Source organism: Rattus norvegicus, chromosome 15 (assembly GCF_021556685.1).
Source record: "Rattus norvegicus strain SHRSP/BbbUtx chromosome 15, alternate assembly SHRSP_T2T, whole genome shotgun sequence".
Lineage (NCBI taxonomy): Eukaryota > Metazoa > Chordata > Mammalia > Rodentia > Muridae > Rattus > Rattus norvegicus.
In genome coordinates, this window is record NC_141548.1 from 31,758,454 (window position 1) to 31,783,704 (window position 25,251).

The 25,251-nt window shown below is 48.5% G+C and overlaps 1 protein-coding gene across 1 annotated transcript in view; it reads right to left on the reverse strand.

The window, feature by feature from the left end:
• Positions 1-2,539: 2,539 nt before the first annotated feature.
• Positions 2,540-25,251, reverse strand: part of Slc7a8 (solute carrier family 7 member 8) — a 60,218-nt gene continuing 37,506 nt past the window's right edge. The window contains 8 exon segments of the mRNA NM_053442.1: positions 2,540-4,605; positions 5,074-5,251; positions 7,109-7,258; positions 9,787-9,883; positions 14,168-14,271; positions 16,110-16,233; positions 16,790-16,943; positions 19,080-19,205. Of these exon segments, the coding sequence (NP_445894.1) occupies positions 4,448-4,605; positions 5,074-5,251; positions 7,109-7,258; positions 9,787-9,883; positions 14,168-14,271; positions 16,110-16,233; positions 16,790-16,943; positions 19,080-19,205 (1,091 nt within the window). The 3' untranslated portion in view covers positions 2,540-4,447.

The following is a 25,251-nucleotide window of genomic DNA, read 5'->3' on the forward strand; positions in this document are numbered from 1 at the left end:
ACAACTGTGCCTGCCCTGTGCCCAGTCATTGGCTGTTGGCATCTTTATTGATCGATCAAAAACCAATAGGTGGGGGCTGGGGATTTAGCTCAGTGGTAGAGCGCTTGCCTAGCAAGCGCAAGGCCCTGGGTTCGGTCCCCAGCTCCGAAAAAAAACAAAAAAACAAAAACCAATAGGTGACAAAGACCTTTAGCATTTGGACACGCATATTCCAGGTTGAATCAAGCATGAGAACCAGTCTCCAACACTCTGCCCTCTGAGTTCTTGGACTAAAGTTCGTGCTAAAGGCATGTGACATTACATATGTAAATACTGTACAGGAGGCAAAGGTTATTTGGAATCTGTGATAAACTTGTTATTTCTGAAAAATATGATAAAGCCCTTGGACACCATAATCAGAAAGACCTGTTGTATGAGTACATTAATGAATGAATGTGAGCTGTTGAGATGGCTTGACACCAAGTCTGTTGACTGGAGTTTGAGCCCCAGGATCAGTGTGGTATGAAAGGTGAGGAAAGACCTCTGACCCCCTTACATGTTTATACATACACAGAATAAAGGCACAGGCAAAAAAAACCCAAACACATAAGCACCCATGACTTCATGACTTCTAAAAGGTTCCCAAAGTGTCTGAAGAAGAAATATTGTCCAAACTCAAGACATGTGAAATTCCAAGCCTTGCAGTCGCTGCCAGGACAGAGAGAGGGAAAAGGTTCAGGCTGGGAAGCAGGGCGTGTCCATCATCACGAGACCCTGAGCATCTCTGAGCAGGCCGAAAGATCAGCAGGTACCACCTTATGTGGGGAGAGGGACTCCTGGGACAAGTGTCTCCATTACTTAAGAGGGAATCAACAAGCCTGCTTGCACCAGAATGGGGAGACTTGGTGAGGCCAGAGAGAGGAAACAGGGTTTTGGAAAGGTGATATGAGGTTTGCAGGGCAGCCATCCTTGAGACAATTGTCACCCTCTGCTTTGGAGGTAACCAAGGATTAGAAGATTGGAGATAAAGTCCAATCCTACCCAAGTGGTAACCCAAAAAAGGTTAAAGAGGTGCGGTGACTTGTCTGAGGGTACACAGTTGCCCTGTGGCTGGCCACCCTGTGCTCAGTGGCTGCCATCTTGGCACGTGCCTCTGAGGATGACCGAGGACATGGAGTAAGGACAGCCACGAGCCGGAGCATTAACGCCAGGCTGGAACTTGGAGCGGAGGTGCCTGAGCCTCGGTGTCCCAGGTAGAGGGTCATGTCTTGCTGTCCACCCACCTCCTCCACACAGGTAGCATGCAGGTCTGTGAGCAGAGCTGGCTCTGGAATGACAGTGCCCCAGGAGAGGCTTCCGGAGAATGGCCCAGAAAGGAGGGGCGGAAGAAAGTCCCATTGACTTTCCAAAAGATCATCAGGTCCTCGGGCTGGAAGGATGGCTCAGCAGTTAAGAGCACTGATTGATCTTCCAGAGGTCCTGAGTTCAAATCCCAGCAACCACATGGTGGGTCACAACCATCTATAATGAGATCTGATGCCCTCTTCTGGTGTGTCTGAAGACAGCTACAGTGTACTTATGTATAATAAATAAATGTTAAAAAAAATAAAAAAAGGCCATCAGGTCCCTAGCTATACTGGAACTTGCTACATGAACCAGGCTGGCCTAGAACTCACAGATCTACTGGTCTCTGTCTCCTGAGTGCTGTGATTAAAGGCATATGCCACCGTGACCAGCCAATGTGTTTGTTTCTTATAACTAATTAAAAAAAAAGGTTTTTGTCTCTAGGGGGCTAGCAAAACACCACTTGTTGCCAACCTTAACCCAAATTCTGTCCCTGAGACCCACACTATTGAAAGAGAGAACCAACTCTTTTTTTTTTTTTCTTCCCTTTTCTTTTTTCCGGAGCTGGGGACCGAACCCAGGGCCTTGTGCTTGCTAGGCAAGCGCTCTACCACTGAGCTAAATCCCCAACCCCAAGAGAACCAACTCTTGCAAGTTGTTTTTGGACCTCTCTAAAAGTGCTGTGGTGCCCATATGCATGCACATGGATACACGCACGCACGCACGCACGCACGCACACGCCCCTCAGCTCCTCCTTTTTTCTTCCAGTCCTAGTCATCTTTATCTTCCTCCCAGCATCATCCTCTCAGCTGCTCCTGCTTAGCTGGGGAACAGGCTCCTTGGACCCTCGGGGCTCTCTCCACCGAGAGCTTTCTCACCAGGTGTTGGAATTATCACCCCCATCTTTGCCTTCCCGGACTCGGCTTGGTGCTGATCGTCCCTGGCCCACGCCTCACCGTTGGAGAGTGATGAGCCTTGCTTCCTACTTTGCAGGATTTCCAGATGGCAAACAGAGAGGGAACTCAGTAATCTTTCAGGATTCAACAGAAGGGACAAGCGGGAGTCATTAGAAGGCACAGACTCCACATCCCTAGGCCAGCTAGGAGGTGTGACAATGAAGGCTTTCAGGAATGCAGTCCCTGAAGGGTTCTGGACTAAATAAAAAATGCCCATGGACTCCGATTTAGATGTGATCTATGATCATTAACGCCATTGCTTCATTTCCATTTAAAATTTTATTACGAGAAAAGAAAATACTCCATAAAACAAACCAATAAAATTTAAAACCTAAATGAACTCAGCGACAGACGATTAAGGTTCTAGCTCTGCCCCCAAACCACCATACATTAAAAAATCCAAAAGAAATAGAAATACCAGCTTCAAAAATAGTTATCCAAAAAGTAAGGCATCCACTTAAAAAAAAAAAGAGAGAGAGAGACAATAATTCAAGGAGGGGCAGGTGCAGGCTGAAGGAATGGGAGGAAAGGGGTAGAGGGGTGGTCCCTGGCCCCCCCAGAGGCCCCACAGCCTGCCTGGACTGTATTCTGAAGGGCCACAATTCAGCCCAAACTCAGCCTCTCACCAGTTAGGGGTAGGGTGAGCTAGGTGGGAAGTTGGGAGACCAGGAAAAGGCCCCTGGGTGTTCCAGTTTGAGTAGATGGAACAGGATTAGGGTTCTGCTTTGTGATCAAAGGATCCTGTCCTAAGCACAGCAGGTGTGGAGGCTGCCAGGAGAAGGCAGATGCTGTCACCCTTCCTGTACAGCACAGACCAGCAGCTCTCCTGGAAGGGGCTTTTCTGAGGTCTCCAAAGTGAGTGCCATCCTGTCATCTTGTCCCAAATGGGATGGCAGGAGGACGGTGAGATTGTTTTGAGCTGGAGGAGGGGAGAGGAACTGGCCTTCAGAAAACATTCTCCCCCTACCTCACCAACATGGTCTCCCCAGGGTGAGGGATGAGCACCCCTGGGAAGGGGGAAAGCACCCTTCCTTCCAGGGAAGGATTTAACATCAGGTCTGTCTTGAAGGTTAGAAATGGGGAACGTTTTAGACCCAGTTCTTGGATGGGAGATGACTTAAGGCTGGGTTGACTCTTACTTCAGGCCTGAAGGACTTGGGGGATCCTTCATACCTGGTCCTTGAGCCAAGGTCCAGGGGAGGAAAGAGGAGGACGGCAGGCAGATCTGTGAGTGGGCAGAGCTGCTGGGAGAAGAGGGCTACTGCTCTTTCTTTCACACAGGGGGACAGGGAGGAGCTGAGTCGCTTTGCCCTTAAGAGAGATAGGTCTGTTAGACTGAATATAAGAAGTTTTTCTGCTTCAGGGAGCTTTGGCACCACAAGAGGACAGGAGGCAGGGGCAGGGGTGGGGCAGGGCTTGGCTTCTGCAGTCTGAGCCTTTCCCTATATATTCCACAAGCCTGGCTGAGAGCTGGGGGGGAGGGGGGCAGTCCTCCTTCTTGGTCCTTAGCTCTGTGGGGAAGAGGCATCCTGAAAGGGAACTTTGTGGGTCTCAGGTCGAGGCTGGGCAGTGGAGCCGTGGTAGTACAGAGTGCAGAAGGCAAAGAGAAGTGAGCCCTCTGCCTTTTGGCTCCCTGGTGAATGAAGCCACATCTGAGTCTCCCCAGCTGACTGTTAATGGTGACAATTTGAGTTGTCTTCCCCAACTAACTCACTGGGGATGCTACCTTTTTTCCAGTGGAGGCTTTGCCTGGGCTCAGGGTTAGGGAGAAGAAACAGTAGTGAACCCAGGTTTCTTAGAGGCACCTAAAGAGCATGGGCCCAGGAGGAAAGGCCCTGTAGGGTACCAATGGCACCTCCACTCTCCTCTAAACCTTAGGGTGTGTGCAGGTCCCGGTGCACTGACCTTGACCATGGGCCTTGGTGCTGGAAGCAGGTTCTTTGGGTACAAAGGTCAGGGTCTTTGTTTAGAATGTCTCGCTGTGGACACCCAGGTCTTGCCCCTGCCTAACAGAAGTGTGTGTGTGTGTGTGTGTGTGTGTGTGTGTGTGTGTGAGTGTGTGTGTGAGTGTGTGTGTGTGTGTGTGTGTGTGTGTGTTGGGGGGACCTAGGCAGGGATACAGGGCAGAAAGGATGAAGGGGGGGTGGCCAGTTAAAGGCTGGCAGTCTTCAGGGCTGCTCCTCCGAGTCTGGGTCCTTGACAGGAGTAGGCTGGAAGATAGGCTTGTGTTGTTCCTCTACGTCATCAATTGTTTCCTCGGTCCCCGAGTCCCCCTCCTGGGGATACACGACCACACACATCTTCTGACTCACTAGAGTTAGGGACTCTGTGGAAGGAAACAATATAGAGTCAGTGTAATGTGCTGCCAGCCCCACCAGTCAGGTCCAGCTCCTCCGTCTCAGCTTTTACCTCAGAATAGCAAGTGACTTTTGGAGGCCAGCTTGTCCATATTCTGCATTATCTGAGGGTTGCCTCTTGTTCACCCAGGCTCTAGTCTTGCACTTTCTCTGTGCCCACTGCCTGCCTGCCCCCATTCCCAAGGTCTATACTGGTCTCCGGCTAACCTATAGTAGTTCCTGATGGCTAGCTGGTAGGTTGCTTAAGGTCTGTGCAGGGAAATCGACTGGTCTTGTCTCCTTAGAGGTCTTTGGAAGACATCTGTCATTCCTGGCCCTGAATTGTAAGCGCTGTGGACTCAAGTAAGGGGGAACCTTGGCTTCCTGACTCTGGTTTGGCTTCCTAGTCAGACTGCTATGTACCTTCTCAAGAGGACCTCTTTCTTGTCACCACTTACCAATGAAGTCATTGAAACACTTGGGTTTGTGTTGCCAGTAGACACCCAGGAAGTATACAGGAACACCCGTCAGCATGATGGCAAGGCCAATGCCGCATACTACTGGCTCTGACCACAGGCTGAAAATCAGCAGGAAGGCCCAGAACAGCAAGTAGATGATGGGAAACAGCAGGCTGATCTGTGGAGCACAGAAGTGCTGTGAGTTTGCAGCTCTTAGCATCCATTAGGAGCAGGGCACTCTCTTCTTCATCCTCATCCTTGAGGGAAATGGCGGAACTGCATCCGGCTCTGTGTCTCACACTTCAGGCCCCTCTAGGTGCTGTATCCGCAGATGTTGGTGAAATTGGGCAGTGGGACAGGGAAGTAAGGACCTTTATTATTCATGCCCTTCCTGGGTGAGGTCAGATAAGACCTCGTGACTCATGTAAGTGCCTATGGCAGCAGAGAAGGCCAGGGGATGAGAATTAGGATATCAGATACTTGCAGGGGTCCTTGGAGGAGGAGAGGAAGGAAAGGAAATGACCTGGATCTGTCTGAACTTCTGTCCACACACACACGCGCCTGGGCCAGGCCTCATCATCTGACTATACGATGGCTATGCTTAGCACCCACACTAGGATCAGCCTCAATTTATTTCCTTCAAGCAACTGGAGAAGGGAAAATTGCTTAGTCCCAGGAGATCAGGAAAGCCAAAAGGGAATAAGGCGGGCTAGGGCCTGGGCTGCATGTTGTTCAGAAGGAACTATCAGCTGCACAGGCTTGACTTCTTGCTGACCACATGTGTTGGGCACCTGAGATGCTTCCTGACGTAGGGGCAGATGCTTCAGCTACTTACCTCCCTTCCCACCTCCGAAGGAGATGAGTTTATCTAGCTTCCCTTCCCTCTAGGAGGTGTTTTAGGAGTGGGAGAAAGGGACAGTAATAATGTCAGGGGCAACTGAGAGAGCAGAGAGAGTCCTTCTTTCTTAGTGGGAAGAATCTAGAACAGGATCCTCAAATAACTCCAGGCTCTGTCTAGTTTTAAGAGAACTCAGCACTCCAGTCTATCTTGTTCTGAGCAATCGAAGAACCAACGATATCAGTTGTTGTTTGTTTATTCACTGAACCTGTGTTTGGTCTTGGGACTTTGAAAAGCAAGGACTGTAGGCATAGGCTGGAAAGCTTCAAGAAAGGCGTTGAGGTTTGGTCTGTTGTTGTGTATTGCAATTCTAAATAATTACTGTCCCCCAAGGTCTGGTTACCCCCAGGGACAAGGAAGTTTTCACACACATCAAGTGATACTATGCAATCTTCCTCCTTAATTTAAAACTACTGGCTGAATAAAGATACCTACAGCGTGTAACTGGGCAGAGGAGAGGTAGGTGTGGCTTAGGTTCCTGGGCTTGGGTCTGAGGCAGGACCAAGAGGGAGAAGAGAAGAAGATGGAGAGAGGAGAAGGTGCCACGGGGTAGTTGAGTCATGAAAACATAGTCATAGGGCTGGCCAATTGGAGTTAAGAGTGGCCCAGATTGGAACACAAGCTATGACTTGGGGTTACTGATGGGGAAGTAGATACTAATAGCTTACAGGGCAGATATCTATTCATCTCTAGTGTATTAAAGGCTTATTATAAATCTAAAAGTTTTGTGTTTTTTATCTGGGAACTGAATGATCAAAGGCAGGGTAAGCCCCTGATTGAGATTAAGTATTTGCAACAACATATTGGTGCCTAACGTGGGGCTCCGACCCACCACCCTGGCACTAAGCAACTCACGCTCTACCAACCGAGGAGGTACCCATCTGACCGGTGGCTACAATTCCTACAAGCAAACAGAAGGAGACTCACTGTGGGATAGATGCATAGTATAGTGAACCCAGATATTGGAGGACCAGGGCAGATGAGGGAATCCTGAAAACCACCTACAGTGTAAGATTTAGGAGTGAAGAAAGGAAATAATGGTCCCCACACACATAGCCAAGAGCCATGGTGGTTCAATCGGCAACGCAGCTAGATTCAGTAGAAAAAGGGAAGGGACTCCATGGCAGCTCCTTTTACCTTGATGGGGCGGGGGATGTCAGGCTTCTTCCAGCGAAGGACTATCTGTCCTGCAACTGTAACCCCGTAGAAGAGGTAGTTGATGAAGCCCACGTAGTTGATGAGTGTATACATGTCACTGGTGACCAGCATCAGCAGGGTGGAGAGGCACTGGCAAGGAGAAGGAGAAGGAAGGCATTTGGAGACTGGAGGAGATGTTCACAGGTTAGCAGCTATTCTCCCCGTCTGGGCCAGGTGTGCTGTTTTATGGTGGACATCTCCAGAAGAGGACTCTCAGCTACCTTGAGTAGCCCAGGATGGATTATACGCCAGGAACTTCTTTCTGACTTTTTGGAGACAGGGTCTCTCTACGTAGCTCTGGCTGTCCTGGAACTTTCTATATAAACCAGGCTGGCCTCAAACTCACAGAGATCCAGCTGCCTTTGCTTCCTGGGTGTAGAGATTAAAGGTCTGTGTCGCCACATCAGGCTAAGAACCGCTTTCTTATTACAGGGATAAAAATGTGGCTATGTAACCACTGTTACAGTGTGGGAGGAATCATTCAGAGTAGATGGATACCTGGATTGGCCATGCTGGTATTAGCTGGCTCTGGGCATCTCCCATCCCGCCACATTTCACTTTTGATTATGGCTCAAGCTAATTTATTTCCTTTCATCCTTTTGACCCCTTAAGGAGACTGTTAACTAGTGAGTGAGGCCTCATGACTTTCATCATCCTTTTCTCTTGGCCGAGTGATCTACTCTATTTTTCCATTTAGAAAAGTGATTAAACGCCAACACAGGTAGGCTGTTGTCTTAACATTCTACAAACACAAACTCATTAAAGCCTGTAACATTGCTAGGAGTTTTTCTCCATGGAAGTCACTTTCCAACTTCAAAAATCCTCTCTGTGACTCTCTCGGGATGAACTCTGCCCATCCGCTCCAACAGTCTGTGGAGGCCAATGAGGGCAAGGCTTACTTCTCCCATGAGATCTGATGGTGACTTCTCCCTGTCTTTGCCCTGCAACAGCAGCAGTATCGCAACTCAGAGCTGAGAGAAGCCGGGCGACTCATGGAAAATACTATCTCCTTCCATTGCTTCTGCAACCAGCCAATCAAGATGACCTTCATGCCGCACCTGAACCCTGCGGAATTCTCCCAGTGAGCTCTGTTACCTTGACTTCTGATTGCCTCTCTTGGGGACCAAAGTGAGTTTTGGTGTTGTCGTTGTTTTGAGATGGCTGGCCTGGGACTTGCTAAGTAGCTGGCTTCAAACTCAGAGATCTGCCTACCTCTGCCTCCTGAGTGTTGGGATGAAAGGTGTGTGCCACTATGTCTGGTTCAACGTACTTTGTAATGTTTTATTCAAGATTCAGAAAGAAAATAAAATTAATTAAAAAAAAATTAACAAGGACAAAGCCTTTGCTCTTTCTTTTAACTAAGTTAGTGATTCTCAACCTTCCCAATGCTGCAACCCTTTAATACAGTTCCTCAAGTTGTGGTGACCCCCAACCATAACATTACTTTGTTGTAGGCTGTAGAGATGGCTCAGTGGTTAAGACAGCTCTTCTAGAGGAACTGAGTTCAGTTCCCAGCACCTACAGCTCACAACTGTCTGTGACTCCAGTTCCAGTGGCCCTGACATCCTCACACTGGCATACATGCAAGGCAAAACACCAAATGCACATGAAATAAAGATAAATAAATTATTAAAAATATTATTTGTTGTGGGGTTGGGGAGACGACTCAGTGGTTAAGAGCACTGACTGCTCTTCCAGAGGTCCTGAGTTCAATTCCCAGCAACCACATGGTGGCTCACAACCATCTGTAATGGGATCTGATGCCCTCTTCTGGTGGGTCTGAAAGCAGCTATAGTGTACTCACAGACATAGAATAAATAAAATCTTTTTAAAAAAATCATCTGTCGCCACTTCATTACTGTAATTTGCTACTGTTATGAATAGTAATGCAAATATCTGATATGCTAACCATGGGACTCACGACCCACAGGTTGAGAACCACTGTTCTGAAAGATTCTGCTCCCCCCTCCTCCGCCCCAGATGAGGACCGAACCCAGGGCATTACGCTTGCTAGGCAAGCGCTCTACCACTGAGCTAAATCCCCACCCCACCCCCTTTTTTTAAACCTCATTTCTTCCCTGTTCAAAGCTGCCTTTTCTCCACTTTCGATTTATGAGTTTTCCCCTGGCTGTGTTTCTTATCAGGTGTACCCTGAACTATTTTGATGGCATTTTCCAAGAGGCTACAGGGTACCCTGGGCGGAAAGGTGGTGAGGTTGGGGGAAGGGCGAGCAGTGACGGCAGAGGCTCAGAGCGGCACCTTGTGGGAGCAGGTGCCAGTAAGTACAGGGGCAGAGACAGGATTTTGTTAGGCTTTGGCATTCTAAGTCTTTTCAGTCTGAGTCAACAGGATAGGAGGAGAAAAATGAGTCAGCCTGAGAGTTGTAGGTGTTTTAGACTCAGGATCTTTCCTAATTATATCCCTTGACATTCATAAAGCCAGTGGCCACATGTGCTAACTTAGCCAGAGCCCAGGGAAATGCAGAACTAGATAAGAAGGGGTGGCAGGTATGTAGGGACAGATGGTATGACTCCCAATCAAGACTGGGCACAAAGCGAAGGATCTGCGCAAGGCTGGCGGCTGGCGGCGGCAGGGGTGGGGTGGGGGTGGGGCCTTACTGTGAAGAGCAGTGCTGGGATTGGGGTGCAGCGCTTCACGTGGATCATGGCTAACACGCTGGGAAGGTGGCCTTCTCTGGCTCCAGCAAAGAACAGCCTGGCAGGAAGAAAAGTCCGTCAGTCCGGGATAGCCTGTGAACCACTAAGCCGAGGTTCCCTCACCGTGCTCTCCTTTGGTCCACACAGCAGTCCCCTCCACCGGCTAGGACTCTGCCTTCGTGGGCACGCTTTCCGGCCCTACGTTCACAAATGCAGGCACAGGCAAACCAGAGGCAGCCAATGGATAGGTGCACAGATCGGGGTGCGTGGAGACTGACAGTATGATGTAGCTGGCTCAGGGCACTCTGCTCCACTCCCCATGTCTACGAAGCTATGAAGCTATGGGAGCTACAATGGGCCTTGAATTCCTGCTCCTCCTGCCTCTACTTCTTTAAAACCCGAGCTAAGGTCCAGCCCACTGCTTGGCTGCGTTTCTCCTTTACCTAAGAAACGTCTTGTCCTTAAGGGCGACTGATTCCCTGGCACAGAGCTCCAAGCCACCTGTGCACTGCTCTAACAGCGTTCTTATCATATCCGGAGACTAGCTGCGTCTGTGAGAATGGAGAGAGGCCAAGGGCTGGAAAAACATAGGCGGGGCTCTGCCCAGGTGCCAGGCCATGCTTGTCCGTTGGCAGGTCCTTTCCTTAGAGACTTGTGGCTGCACAAGCCCTGTCTAAGAGGATTAGGGGCAACTTCCTACTGCACGGTCTCGGTGAATCTCACAAGCCCTGGCTGGTTTAGACTGTGGCCTTTTTGTTAATGTGGACTGATCTACTATCTTTATGATGCTTTGATTCCTGATCCCAATATGGTAATGAAAGAAACTCTGAACCCCACCCCACCCCCCAAAAAAAGCAGGTGGGACACCGATAGCTTCTTGTTTGTCCATAAACTGTCATGACTTCTCAATCACACTTGAAATTTGTGCATTTTATTGTATATACACTGCACCTAAAATGTATACCCTTAGAAATACTCATTCTATCCTCTAGAAGTCTTCTTTAAAAAACAAACAAACAGGGGTTGGGGATTTAGCTCAGTGGTAGAGCAGTTGCCTAGCAAGCGCAAGGTCCTGGGTTCGGTCCCCAGCTCCGAAAAAAAGAAAAGGAAAAAAAAAAAAAACCCAAAAACCCTAATACAAGAGTTGCTGAAAGTTGCACATACACACAAAGGCTCTGGCAGGGAGCCGAATCCCAAGTGTTCTTAAAAGCTTAAAATTATGACACTGGGTAAAGAAATTAGGATATATCTATAAGATGGGAAATGGTGAAGTTAAAAAAAAAGTCATGTTTTTTCACACTTTTTATTTCATGTGTACTGGGGTTTATCTGAATGTATGTCTGTGCACTGTGTGCGAGCTGTGTCGGCGAAGGCCAGAAGAGTCAGATCGTTACAGATGGTTGAGCCGCCGTGTGGGTGCTGGGAGTTGAATCTGGGCCATCTCTCCAGCCCTCAAAATCATGTTTCTGAAGAAAATGATTATGTGAGAACATGCTCACAATACAACATCAAACAAAAATGCAGCCCATAAATCCGAGATCCTAAGCTGGGCATGGCGGCACATGCCTGTGAACCCAGCACATAGAGCCCAAGGGAGGGGATTTGCCATTTGAGGCCAGCATATGTGACCCTGTCTCATAAATAGGGAGAGGGCAGGAGGGCAGGCTCAGTGGTTAAGCATAGTTGTTGCTCTTGCAGGGGAACTGGGTTCGATTCCCAGCAACCACGTGGTGGCTCATAACCATTTACAATTCCAGTTTAAGGGGCACCTGACACCTTCTTCCCACCCTGTGGGTGCCAAGTACACACATGGTTCATAGACAGACAGGCAGGCAAATTCATACAGACTAAAACGTGATTTTTTAAAACACCCGTAGGAGGGCTGGAGAGATGGCTCAGCAGTTAAGAGCACTGACTGCTCTTCCAGAGGTCCTGAGTTCAATTCCCAGCAACCACATGGTGGCTCACAACCATCTGTAATGGGATCTGATGCCCTCTCTGGGTGTCTGAAGACAGCTACAGTGTACTTACATATAAATAAATAAATATTAAAAAAAAAACAAAAAACACCCGTAGGAGAGAAGGAGATAGTGGGGAAGACAGGGAGAGACCCAGACTCAGAGCAACATTGAAAACAGACCCTTCCCTCTTATCTCTTTATGCCTCTTTCAAACAAAACAAAAACCAAAAAAATCCACTGCCAGCAACAGTTATTACACTTTAGTGTTAATAATCTGTTTTCTTTAAAAAACTTAACTTCATCTGTGTATTTACATATTTGTTCCTGTGTGTGTGTTATCTGTGGAGGTCAAAATGACAACCTATGTGAGCCAGTTCCCTTCTCCCACCATGTGAGTTGGGTTCCTGGGGTCAAACCCAGATCACCAGGAGTGGCAGTGCCTTTTCCTGCTGAGCCACCTAATGGATGAGAGGAAGGTGACAGCGTGACAGTGCACAGGGATTTGCTCTGTAGCCTAGGCTGGCCTGGAAGTCTTGGCCTTCTTGGTCTAGCCTTCTGAGGGCTGACATGGGAGGTGTATGCTCCCACACTGGGCCTAAGAGAATTGCTTTGTATCTGGGGTGGAATGTGGTAACAGCAGCCGCTAGAAGTGTAGGAGCTGGCTGCGACTCTGAGTCCCATAAGCAGTTGTCACCATGATCTACTGAGGCCAGCTTCCCTAATTCCATGCAGACACATGCAGCCCCTCGCTTCTTCCATGGTGAGGTGCTCTCCAGCCGGCACAGCAGCATGCATTAGAGCCTGGGAGGCTCTGCGGGCTTCTTCATGCACATAGCCAGGTTCTCATGCATATCCTCCACATACAGCCAGGGCCAAGTGTAACTAACTGTCCAGGTCCAACAGCCCCATGTCACAAGAAACAATCCCAACAGGGGACAATGGGGAATATGATGGCCCTAGGTAAAACACACACACACATGCACACACGCACAAACACACGCAACACATTCACATGCGCACATGCACAGGTGCAGACACACACATACACACATACACACACTCACACGCGCACACACACACACACATTCACACACACACATGCGCACACGCTCATGCACGTGCACACACATGCGCGCTCGCACACACAGCTTGCTCGGCAAGAATCATCCAATTCAATCTTGGGGACAAAGAAAGAATGAAAGAAAGAAGAAAGGAAAGACGGAAGAGAGTGGTAGGTGAGCTGAGGTGGCGTGGGAGGGGAGGCCACACCTCTGGCATCTCCTGCATGCACACGTGACTATGCTGCATGCATGCAGACCACTGAGTGGCCTGCCTGAGGGACAAACCCCAAACTAAAGCGACTGCAGCCAGCCACTCTCCTCCAACAGATCTCAGGGAGTCTCATGGGCCAGGGCTCTTCCACTGCTTGCCCTCTGCTAGGGCCTCCAGGTGGCCACGGCTCCTGTGTAACACGCACACGAGGTTGCTACGGGTGAGTGTGTGTTCTCCTCTGTCGAAGGTGATGCCCACACTCCCTCTCGACTGCTCTGGATCCTGGGAACAACGGCAGTCTCTGTCATCTCACCGGAATGTCTCTGTGAGGTGTCCAGCGGTGTGGGAAACAGCTGAGACCAGACTCATCTTTTGAATAGTACTGGGTTTCTAGGGCACAGAAACCCTGTGGGTCACACAAATGGTAACCCTTCCACACCTGTACACCCAGAGGTTCATTCTAGAGATGGCAGGAAGGAAGGGACATAGAGAAAGGCCCTGATCCCAGGGTAGATGGGGCAAGGCTCCCGGGCCTGCTCATGTTTCTGGCTTCCCAAGGAATTCTGGGTTGAGGTTGTGGCTACTGGCTCTCACACTGACAAGTTTCCATTCTATTCCTCCCTACTCAAGCCTTGTGGCCTCCCACAATTCCTGGCTCTTGAGTAGGGAGTAGTCCTGCCTCCTTAGGACACTCAGAGGGATCTCTCCCAGGTGGAGTCTAGCTCTAGATATTCATGAGAGGCCAGACCTCAAGGTTTCAGGCACAAGAATCCTTCCTGGTTTCTTTCAAAGTAGGGTTTCTTTCTGGTTAGTAGTAGCCTGTGTCCACACAAGGGGGAGAGGGGACTCTCGGAATGTAGCCAAGATACTATCCTGCTGTCAACCACAGCTCTACTTCTTTCAAAGCAAGGTGGGCTTCCTTGCACACCCCATATCATAGGTCACCCCCAAAGCAGCAAGACCCCCCCCTTAGCACCCACACTGACATGCATACTCCCATAAAGCCACCACTCAAGAGGTTGCACAGAATCCTGCTGATAGACAAGTCCATCAAAGACACACAGCAATGTGGCCAGAAAAGTGGCCCGGAGGGCCCTGGCAAGCACTCACCGGGAGGAGGTGAAGAGGGAACCGTTGACTCCACCAAATGTGGACAGGGCGACGGAAATGGGCATGATCCAGGCCATGACCCCTAGGAGCTTCTCTCCAAAAGTCTGGGAGGGAAAGCAGGAAATGAAATGAGTGGAGACAAAGGTAAAACCCAAATTCCCATCCGTTCCTCACTTCCGGAGTGCCTGTCTCCCATCTACCCTGCCGACGCTCTCTGGCTGCCGTGCCACAGAGACAGCTACACTTCAAACACGACATGCTGTGGGTTAAAGTAGCTGAGAGGGCAGTATATGGTGGTGATAACAGCGATGAGCTAACACTTATCCTCGGTTATGAATGAGGAAATCGAGGCACTCACGGACCTGCTGTAGCTTACGTCAGACTGCGGGAATTGGGGTGGAAGCCAGGTGTTGTAAGTGCACCCTGTGCACACTAGAGCAGATGAATCTCCACAGAGAGATCCACAGACTTACAGACAGATTCAGATCCTACTCCCTCCTTCGACAAGGCTTGCTTACTTATTTTTTCCAGTGCTGGGGATCTAAGCCCAGGGCCTTGCTTACGTGAGGCAAGTACTCTGCCCCTGAGCGAGTGTCTCCGCCCTGGGCTCACTATTTTTGGGCTCTGGTTTCCCACTTACAAAATACAGAAACGAACCCTAGTCAGACTCTCTAAATTCACAGAAGCCTATCATCATGGTAGGAAAAGAAGGACTAGCCATTTTTCTTTTTCTTTTGAGACATGTTTCCTCTGTGTAGCCCTGGCTGTCCTGGAACTTAGTCTGTAGGCCTCAAACTGAGAGGTCTGCATCTGACTGCCAGTCTCCTGAGTGCTGGGATTAAAGGCTTATGCTGCTACAGCCTGGCATGACTGGCTGTTTCTTTGGCTGAGAAAGAAGCAGTTGTGAATTATAGCTGAGACTTCACATGCATATACATGTGTGTATATATAGTTTAAGGACAAGCCCTTTCTAAAGTCTCTGAGTCGTGCTTATAGCACGAGCCTGGGGAGATGATGTGTAGAATAGATGCCCTGTTGTGCCTGGAGGCTGCTGGCTTTAGGAGGAGGTGGCCACAGGATGTGGCAGGGTACATTTCTCTTCAAAGATGAGCCAAGTCATGACAGCGTTTGGTTTGAAGCTAGGGGAAGGTACAGCATGGCTTGGCTCCTGGGCCTCCCTCAGATAGCAGGTGTTCTGTGATCTCTTTGTCCAAAGGGCATAAATCACTCTGATATCTGAACTACTTACTGGGGGGTGTGTGTGTGTGTGTGTGTGTGTGTGTGTGTATCTATGTGTATTCATGTGCATGGGTGGGTATGTCTAAGTGTGTGCATGTGCGTGTATGGGTGTATGTGGTGTCTATGTGTGCATATGTATGTGTGTATGTGCCTAGGTGTGCGCATGTGTATGCATGGGTGTGTGTGGTGTCTATGTGTGCCTATGTATGTGTGGATGGAACACAGGGCTTTGCACTTTACTATAGAATCACCTCCTTGGCCCTTCAATACCCAGTTTTCCCTGACGAGAGCAATCAGTTGGCCTGAGTTTGCATGATTCCCAGAGAAAGAAAAGAAGAACAGAGAGAATCAGTGTGTCTTGTGTGGCACACGTCTCCATGTGGACCGGTCTGTCTTACATAATCTGCAAGCTTACGGGAGACAGTGAACTTGTTCTATAAAACATTAGATATTTCAATACCAAAGGCCGTATAGACTCTGGCAACTTCTCAGGCAGCCATGGTAGCTGTCTTGGAACTAACCCAGCCATTAGTTTGCTCCTGGGCACTTGGAAGATACCCTGCAGAGGATGCATGTGGATTTCAACCTGAGGAGGTGGGATGATGTCCCATTCCATGAGGCCCTGCATCAGGGAAAAGCCAGTGGGCTAAACAGGCAGATCCATGTTGGCACTCTGGGTCAGGGACCCTGAGCGATTTCTTACCACAGCGACTGCATTTGAGGCCAGCAGCTCCTGGGGGGACATTGCAGTGACATAGGCGATATTAGCAAAGACGTACACAAATGTGACCAGTGGGATGGAAATGAAGATGGCTCTAGGAAGGTTCCTGTGGAGGGAGAGGAGGTCAGAGGGAAGCCAGGGGACACTCTCTGCTGGGGAACTCCGGGAGCCTAGACTTGCACGCTGTTCCTCTGTTTGGGAGGCAGGTTTTGACTCGGGTGAGGCAAATAGAGGAAATAGAGGAACAGAACAGTTGAGAGGAAATAGAACAGTTTAGGCCAAGAGACATGTTTCACCTGCTTATCATCTCCTGACTCAGATCTGGACCATGCACCCTTTCTGCTGTCTTACGATAGAAGGTTGGGCTTGGCCCCAAACAGATAAAATGCTGAGACTTCGCAGGACAGCACCTTTTCTATAGCAGTCGTGCTGTCCCGCATAGCCCTTGAGTTTTCACCTGCCCTGGGACACTCAGGATGCTTCCCCTTCTCTTAATAAGGGGGGTGGTAAATGGTTCGAATTCCTGGGATATCAACTGTCATTTTATGGTAGACCAGGGCATGTCCTGGATGGGGCAAGAAGGGAGTCCATGGTTCCTTTTTCCAGCGGTGGATACTGTGTGACCTAAGGGTGAACAGAAGAGCTCCACTCATTTGACTCACTTGTAAGGATCCACAAGTTCCTCCGTCACGTAATTAAGGAAGTTCCAGCCTCCGTAGGCAAAGGAGCCCTGGAGGAAAGCCAGAGCGACGAGGCCGATGTCTGGTTCTTGGAAATTCTCAAATGCATTCTTTGGCTCCAGCCAAAAGAATTCTCCTATGGACACAAGAGGCAGGAGGCTGCTCAGAGAGAGGAACCCAGGCCCAGGAGCCCATGGCCACCCAGGCATTGCCTCAACCTCCCCTGTGGTGATATGCTAGCTCCTTGTCTGTTCTTCAGTGAACCTACTGTGTAAGAGAAGCAGAGTAAGAGGAAATCCAGGCCCAGGACCTCTCAGAGCCTGGAACCTTGGAACCATGAGTCCAAACAGGGGCCTTGGCTCAAAGCACAGCTCAGAATGTCCTTTTCAAAAAGGCAATGGTGGGGTTGGGGATTTAGCTCAGTGGTAGGGCGCTTGCATAGCAAGCGCAAGGCCCTGGGTTCGGTCCCCAGCTCCGAAAAAAAAAAGAAAAAAAGAAAAAAAAAAAGGCAATGGTATTTAGTAGGACAGTCCATGTAAATGGGGGAGCTAGTGTCAAGGCAGTCTTTGGACTACTGTTCTTTCTCTCTTTCTTTCTTTCTTTCTTTCTTTCTTTCTTTCTTTCTTTCTTTCTTTTTCTTAAGATTTATTTATTTACTTTTTTAAACATTTTTTTAAACTTTTTAAAACTTTTTTCCAGAGCTGAGGACTAAACCCAGAGCCTTGCGATTGCTTGGCAAGCGCTCTACCACTGAGCTAAATCCCCAACCCCGATTTATTTATTTTATTCATACGCGAACACTGTAGCTGTTTTCAGACACACAAGAAGAGAGCATCGGATCTCATTACAGATGGTTGTGAGCCACAATGTGGTTGCTGGGATTTGAACTCAGGACCTCTGGAAGAGCAGTCAGTGCTCTTAACCACTAAGCCATTTCTCCAGCCCTCTGGACTACTGTTCTTGATATATTATTGTGTTTCATGAAGAAAGCATCAAGAACAACCAACACTCAGATATAAGTTCTCACAGACCTCTAGCATTCTGTCAGTTCAAGCCTATTTTGTTTGCTTTGTCCACAGTCCATCACTTCCTAAGGGATATTTGGTCTTCTTCTGGGTTCTTTGGTAAAAAAAAGGTGCCAGGTTTGGGCTGGAGAGATGGCTCAGCAGTTCAGAGAGCGTGCTGTACCTAAAGAGAGCATCCAGGGTCTATTCTCAGCAGCAACATGGTGGGTGGCTCACAACCAGGTGATCCAATGCTCTCTTCTGGCTTTATGTGTACTCAGCATGCACATGGTACACATACGTATACGTATGTGCAGGCAAAACACTTACACAGATAAAATATAAAATACATATAATACATCTGAACCTATTTTATTCAAGTTTCTGGGCTGAAGATGTAGCTTTGTGTTAGAGGGCTAGCACAGCATGTGCAAAACCCTGGGTTTGAGTATATACACCCGCACCACACAGACCCACGGCTGCTGACTAAATAAGGCTGGGTTAAGACAAAGAAATTGGCTATGCTGTTTGGACAACCATAACCCAGCAATAGGACAAGAAATAAGGAGGTTTGTGTGATCAGGAGAAAGAACTGAGAACAGGGTTGGAAGGATCCTTTATCTTTGAAAAGATAGCACAATGTTTCCTAAGCCTAAATCCCTGAAAACAATATGTCTGTCCGTCCACCCTCCCCTCCCCCCAAGGGCTTAATTCCGCTGATTAAAATGATCAAGGGGAGTATCTCGCGCAGGGCTTGTGGGCAGGCAGGAGGTGTTCCTGTTTGTCATCTCATTTTCCCCGAGAGGCAGTGACGATGTGCAGAGCCCAGCAGTGCTGCAGGGTCCCATGGAAACCAAATCCAGATCAAATCCAATGGGGAATGTTGGCAGAGGCCTCAAGAATGTAGAGCTCCTTCCCCCCAGAGATTATGAGCAATATTGAAATATATGAAATTCTCTTCATCTGCCCTTCATCTTAAGCTACTAACCAAGTACAAAGAGAAAATGCAAGAAATGTCTTCCCTGGGGTTGTGGCAAAATAGCCCCTGAGTACAGAGATCTGGGGTCCTTGCTTTGCTGCGTTAGTCCTGAAGCAAGGGCAGAGAGATGGATCTTTGCAAAGTGGCGGATGGGAATGGAGGTGGGCACCCCTAATCCCGAGGAAAACATCATCTCGTCCCCTTTGTCAAACAAGTGAACAACAGAAGCCAGTCAAAGTCACCACTCGGGAATCTCAGGATGAGTCCGAGCGAGGGATGGAGACATTACCTTTGCATATCTGCACAACACCCATGATGATGATCAGAGCCAGGGCCAGGAGCTTCCCAGCCGTGAAGATATCTTGAACCCGGGTGGCCCATCGGACACTGGAGCAGTTGACCCATGTGAGGAGCACTGAAATGAGAATCCCGGAGAGGCTTTCAGACACCGCAGGACACCTGCTACCCAGAGCACACTGTTCAGCTTCCCACCCTCACACACGCGCAGCCCCAGTGACCAGAAACTTTGGCTCACTTAATAGGTTACAATGGGGATTACATGCCCCAAATTAGAGCTTGTTCTGAGCACTCATTCCCTGTCCAGGGCTGGAGGCCAGGGCTAGGCAGGGAAGTGTGGGCACTGGCCCAGGAGGCTTCTTCATGATCAGGGTACAGAATGGACTGAGGATTCCAGTCGTTCTCTCTGCACGGTGAGCTCTGAGCCTGAGTATAATCTTGGATATTGCCTTTCTGAGCCTGGTTCTGGGGCAGCAGAGGGTTAGGGACTCCTTGTTACTTCTTAGGTTTATCGCAGTATAAAATTCACCTTAAAGCAATGAGGAACAACAGCTGAACCCTTTGTGTCCCTTCTCAGCCTCCTCTTGAAGCGTCTGAATCACAGGCTTGTGCCACCCCATCCACATCAAAGCTCACCTTTCTAAGGAGTCCATTTTGATGAGATTTGTCAGATGGATTGTTAATCATCCCCACACTTGATATTCCCGACATTCTAAAAATGTGCTTCTGTGTTCCGCTCCCTTGTATTCATGCGCCCTCTACCCCTGTTACTGGTAACCGCCAATTTAACTGATGTCTTTTTTTTTTTTTTTTTTTTTTTTTTTTGGTTCTTTTTTTTCCGGAGCTGGGGACGGAACCCAGGGCCTTGCGCTTCCTAGGCAAGCGCTCTACCACTGAGCTAAATCCCCAACCCGGTAACCGCCAATTTGATTTTTGTTCCTATAATTGTGTCTTTTCCAAAATGTCACACAAATGGAATTACAGGCTTTTGGATCTGACTTCTTCCACCAAACACAATGCTTTAGGATCTATGTGCTTTGTTATGTATTAACAGTTGGGTTCTATTGTGTCCATTCCATTATGTAGACACAAGCCTTCTTTCCCCATTCTGATGGATATGCAGGGCCTGCCAGTCTGGGGTTATTATACATCTAAAGCTACGTACAGAGAATCCCAGTGTTGGGGCCAGGCCTGCAATCCCAGCAGGAGATGATGAAGAATTGCTGAGATTTCAAGGCCAGCCTGGGTCACAAAATGAGTTCTGGGCTAGCCTAGACTATTGTATGACACCGTGCCTCAAAAACCTAAACTCTATCAATGAACCAACCCCTTCAAGACTCCCCCAAACTTTCAAAGAGCTGGATAATGGTATATATATTCATACACACACACATGTGCACACACACACTCACACATGCACACACATGCACACACATACACACGCACACATACACACTCACACACACACAATTTTAACCAATCATAAAGGCAAACTTTAGGCATCTATCATCTTTCTGACTGAAAATTAGAAAGCAGGAGAGACAAACTGTTGAGATGTTTCCCCATACTGCGATGAAAAAGTTAAACATGAAAATAGAAGTCTGAGAGCTGTGTATAAAATCTGTCAAGCTTGCCCTCTTTCCTCAAAATAGCACCAGCGATCACAATTAAAGGGGTTAAAAACCATTACGGCAATATTTCTGAAATGAATCTTTCCTCTTCTCTGGTGACGCCCCCTAAAAACAACCACGTGCCATGGGGTGAAATAGCTTCAAAGTTTCCAGAAGACCCAAGTTTTTCAGTGTCGTTTCTCCATCATTTTTAGATAAGGGAAATTCAGTGCACTTCCGTCCCTGACTTCTCATGAAGAACTAGGGGATCACACTTATCTGGAGGCCTGGTTTGGTGGGGGTGGGGGACGGCTTTCATCATTTGAGGGGGTTAGGGAATGGTTTCCCTGAGCTCCTTCATTTCTGTCCCTCAGACTTGGAAGAGAGGCCTCAGGAAAGTCAAACAGTTTTTCAAGCCCAGGTAGCCGGCGTCCTTAGTAAGAGCAGCCGTGAGCCAGAGGCAGCCTTGCAAGCTCGTCAAAACAACAACAACAACAACACAAGACATTTACCTCTAAACCCTTTTTATTAAGGTTTGTGTGTGTGTGTGTGTGTGTGTGTGTGTGTATCTATGGGTCTATGCTATGGTGTGTGGGTGTCCGTGGAGACCAGATAAAGCCATTAGGTCCTCTGGAATGAGTTCAGGGTGGTTTTGACCTACCCAGGGGTGGTCGGCAACCAAATCTGGGTCCTCTGCAAGAGAAGCAAATGCCCTTGACTGCTGAGTCATCTCTTTAGCTCCCGTATCGCATTAATCTGTTTTTTTTTTTAAACTTTATTTTAGCCAGGTGTGGTGACGCACCCCTTTCATCCCAGCGTCTGCGAAGCAGAGGCAGAGAAGATCTTTTTGAGTTTTCCCTGGTCTGCATAGCCTGTCTGGTTTGTTCTTAAAAAAAAAAAATGAAAACAAACAAAAAAACCCCTTTATTTCATTACTAGTCTATGTGTGGGAGGTGATCGCATGTCACGGCGCCGTGTGCAGAGGTCAGAGGACAACCCTGAGGATTGGTTCTCCCCTTCTGGTTCTGAGGATTGCACTCATATGTCATCTGGTTTGTGTGGCAAGAGCCGAACCTGCTGAACCATGTCTTGAGCAACCTCGGCATACCTCTAAGTCTTCGAGTAGAGTTTTTATTTCTTGTGAGTAAATAACCAGGGACAGGACTCTGCTCATAACAGTAAGTGCACATTTAGTTTTAGAAGGAAATGTTGTGTGTTTTTCAGTGACAAACGACAGCAAGTTCTCAGGTGCCTGACTTTTCCCCAGCTACTTGTCTATGTTCTCCGGTGGTACCGGGTGGGGGGTACCCCCAGCTCTGCTCCCTTACCTAGGAGTCACAGCACTTTTAACAACGTGGGACCTGCCTGGCTACTTCACAGCCGTACGGTCTAGACAACTCTCGGGAGCTACGGCTTGCAAAAGCTTCTTTTCTTTTCCTCTTTCTTTCTTTCTTTGCATTTATTTAATTTTTGTTTGTTCTTGTTTTTAGACTAAAACGCATTATGTAGACCAGGCTGGCCTTGAATTTATAGATACCTGCCTGCCTCTGCCTCCAGAGGGCTGGGATTAAAGGTGTGCACAACCACGACTGGCCAAGCAGGAATCTTAAAAGCAGGAATCTTACGAAGTACTTGAGAACAAGGGGGTAACATTTTGCCTGGTTGCCCTTTTCCTGAAATAGTGATCGGGATACTCTCTAGTGCTCAAAAGGTACACACAGCGTAAAAGCACCGACTACCTCTGCTTTTTCTGCCTCCCATGGGCTCTGACTCCACTTGAATGGCTAAGGTACAGCACCACCTTATCCTTTTTTTTCTTTTCTTTTCTTTTCTTTTCTTTTTTTCGGAGCTGGGGACCGAACCCAGGGTCTTGCGCTTGCTAGGCAAGCGCTCTACCACTGAGCTAAATCCCCAACCCCCCACCACCTTATCCTTAAATGGACTCCTGTTTCCCAATCTCACTGGACCCTGAGGCCACGTCACTGGGGCAGGAAGGTCCTGCGTTACCAGCTATGTGTGATCTCTTCCCTGCTTTGCTTTGCACTGGCAAACTCTTCCCACCTTTCCAGACCCCCCTGTCCCACAAAGCTTTGTCATTTTATGGGTTCCCAGCAACTTGCCTTCAAGGGAAGCGATATCGGTCACATTTTATAGACCAGGTACAAAGTTTGTCCTTCCTAGGTGGAACAGTCTCAGGCCATTTTGCTTACATCTCATTGTGATACGTGTTCATATTCAAGTTACCTGAGGCAGGTGGACTGGTCTGAGTTCAAGGCTATCCTAGAGTATATATCAAGTACTGGGTTAGCCAGGGCTGCTCATTAAAATTCAGTCTTTAAATACATACATACACACACACATACATACATACATACATACATACATATATATATATATATATATATTTTTTTTTGGTTCTTTTTTTCGGAGCTGGGGACCGAACCCAGGGCCTTGCGCTTCCTAGGTAAGCGCTCTACCACTGAGCTAAATCCCCAGCCCCCATACTTATATATTTATATTAACGTTTTCCTCTTCTTTTTTTCCCGGAGCTGAGGACCAAACTCTCAGGGCCTCACACTTGCTAGCAAGCGCTCTACCACTAAGCTAAATCCCCAACCCCTGTTTTCCGTTTTCCTCCTCCTCCTCCTCCTCCTCCTCCTCCTCCTCCTCCTCCTCCTCCTCCTCTTCCTCCTCCTCTTCCTCCTCCTCCTCCTCTTCCTCCTCCTCCTCCTCCTCTTCCTCCTCCTCCTCCTCCTCCTTGTATCTTTTTCATGCCTTTAGCTCCCATGCATCTCATTGGTGCCCACAAACAGCAGAAGCACAACAAATATTTAATAAGGGAAGAAAATGCTGTAATCCATTAGTTCTGCAGTTTCCGTCTACATTCCACAGTGGACGCCACTCTCCACTGTTCCCTTAGAATTTCACTAACTGTGGAGACAATCCCTAGCTGTTTTCACAGAGTGGAAAGTGTAATGGGAAGTTTGACTTCTGAGAGTAGAGACTCCTGATTCCCCACGCAAGAGTGATTGATTAGTCAACCCAGTATCACAGCAGAAGAATCAAAACATGTTGCTGGACGAAGGATTTTGAAAGTGCCTGAGCAGGGAGAACATTTTGTAAATACTAGAATGTTCCAGATGGACAGAGATCTTGATAAACACACATTTGGTTATCTTACTCAACTCAGTAAGGACTTCAGGATCACATGCCTGGTGATAACCCAGCCCAAGTCACTAAACAACTTGGCCGTGACCTTGTCTTCTCCCCAGGGCCCTGAAACACGCTGGGTACAGGGCCAGGTGTCCTATACCCAGAAACCCAGGCGGAATCATCAGCGATGACTAAAGGGTGAAGGAGACTGGATTATAAAAAGACCTGAAAACAGAACCCACATGGCAAACCCACGTGACTCAGGGATGAGTAAGGATTGGGAAGCAAGGGCTTGGGTCTTGACCCCCCACCCCCAACCCTACCCTCACAAACAAAACCATCTCCACCGAGGGGAGGTGAGGCCAGGGTAGAGAGATGACAAGAAAGTACTTGAGGAAAACAAAGGCAGAGCGGGACAAACCCACAAGAGGGGAGAACCTGGCTCTTTCCCTGTGTGCTGGACTAGAAAACATCAAATCCTCTTTACAAAACTCAGGGTGACTGAGGTGACCAAAGGATAGGCGTTCCTTTACCTCCAAACGTCAGGAGATCTCAGACCTTGACTAATATTTAGCCTTTCATTGTCAGAGGGATCTTTCAGGAGTGAGACAAATGGTGAGAGGGAGCAAGGGCTGAGCAGATGGCCTGTGCCCCCGGTCTCAGCAGAACAGTGCTATAGGCCCAAGTGTTACCCTTCACCCTTCGGCTGGGCCTTCACAGCAGGTGACTGGGAGGAGAGAGGGTACTTTGAGTCTCCTAGTATAGCAGAACAGCTTCCAACACAGCGGCTGAAACCTGAGCCTCCAAGCAGAGAGGAAAGGTCAGAGAGTGAAGGCAATACTTGCTAGGTGTTTGCCAAGGCCTTCTGTGTGCAGGAAGCCTGCTGCTGCCCATCCAACACCCAGCACCCCTTTCTGTGGCCAATGACTATGTTCTCTCTCTGTCTCTCTGCACAGCTAGACCCTGACTTCTGCATACCTGCAGTCTAGTGACTTAGGAAGGCCACATGAATAAGGGACCGCTGGCACTATAGCTTGAAACATTAAGGTTTCTATTTACCCATCACCCATCTACACAGGCTCTACTGGGGCCAGGCCCTCTGGTATAAGAGTGAGTTGAGAGACAACTGGAAGCTAGGCATAGTGGTATGTTCCTGTAATTTGAGCACTCAGGAGGCTGAAGCTAGGGGGCAGACATGACTTCGAGATCACCCTTGGCTGCTTAATGAATTCCAGGCTAGCCTGAGCTACAGAGACCTTGTTTTAACTCCCCCTTCAATACTCCTTCTCCAAACCCCAAACAAACAAAAATGGTGAACACAAAATGATGTGTTGAAAGCAGAAGTAGCATGGGTGTCAGTCCATGCTGGGCCAGCCCAGCCCCGGGAATCTTGTGGAAGAG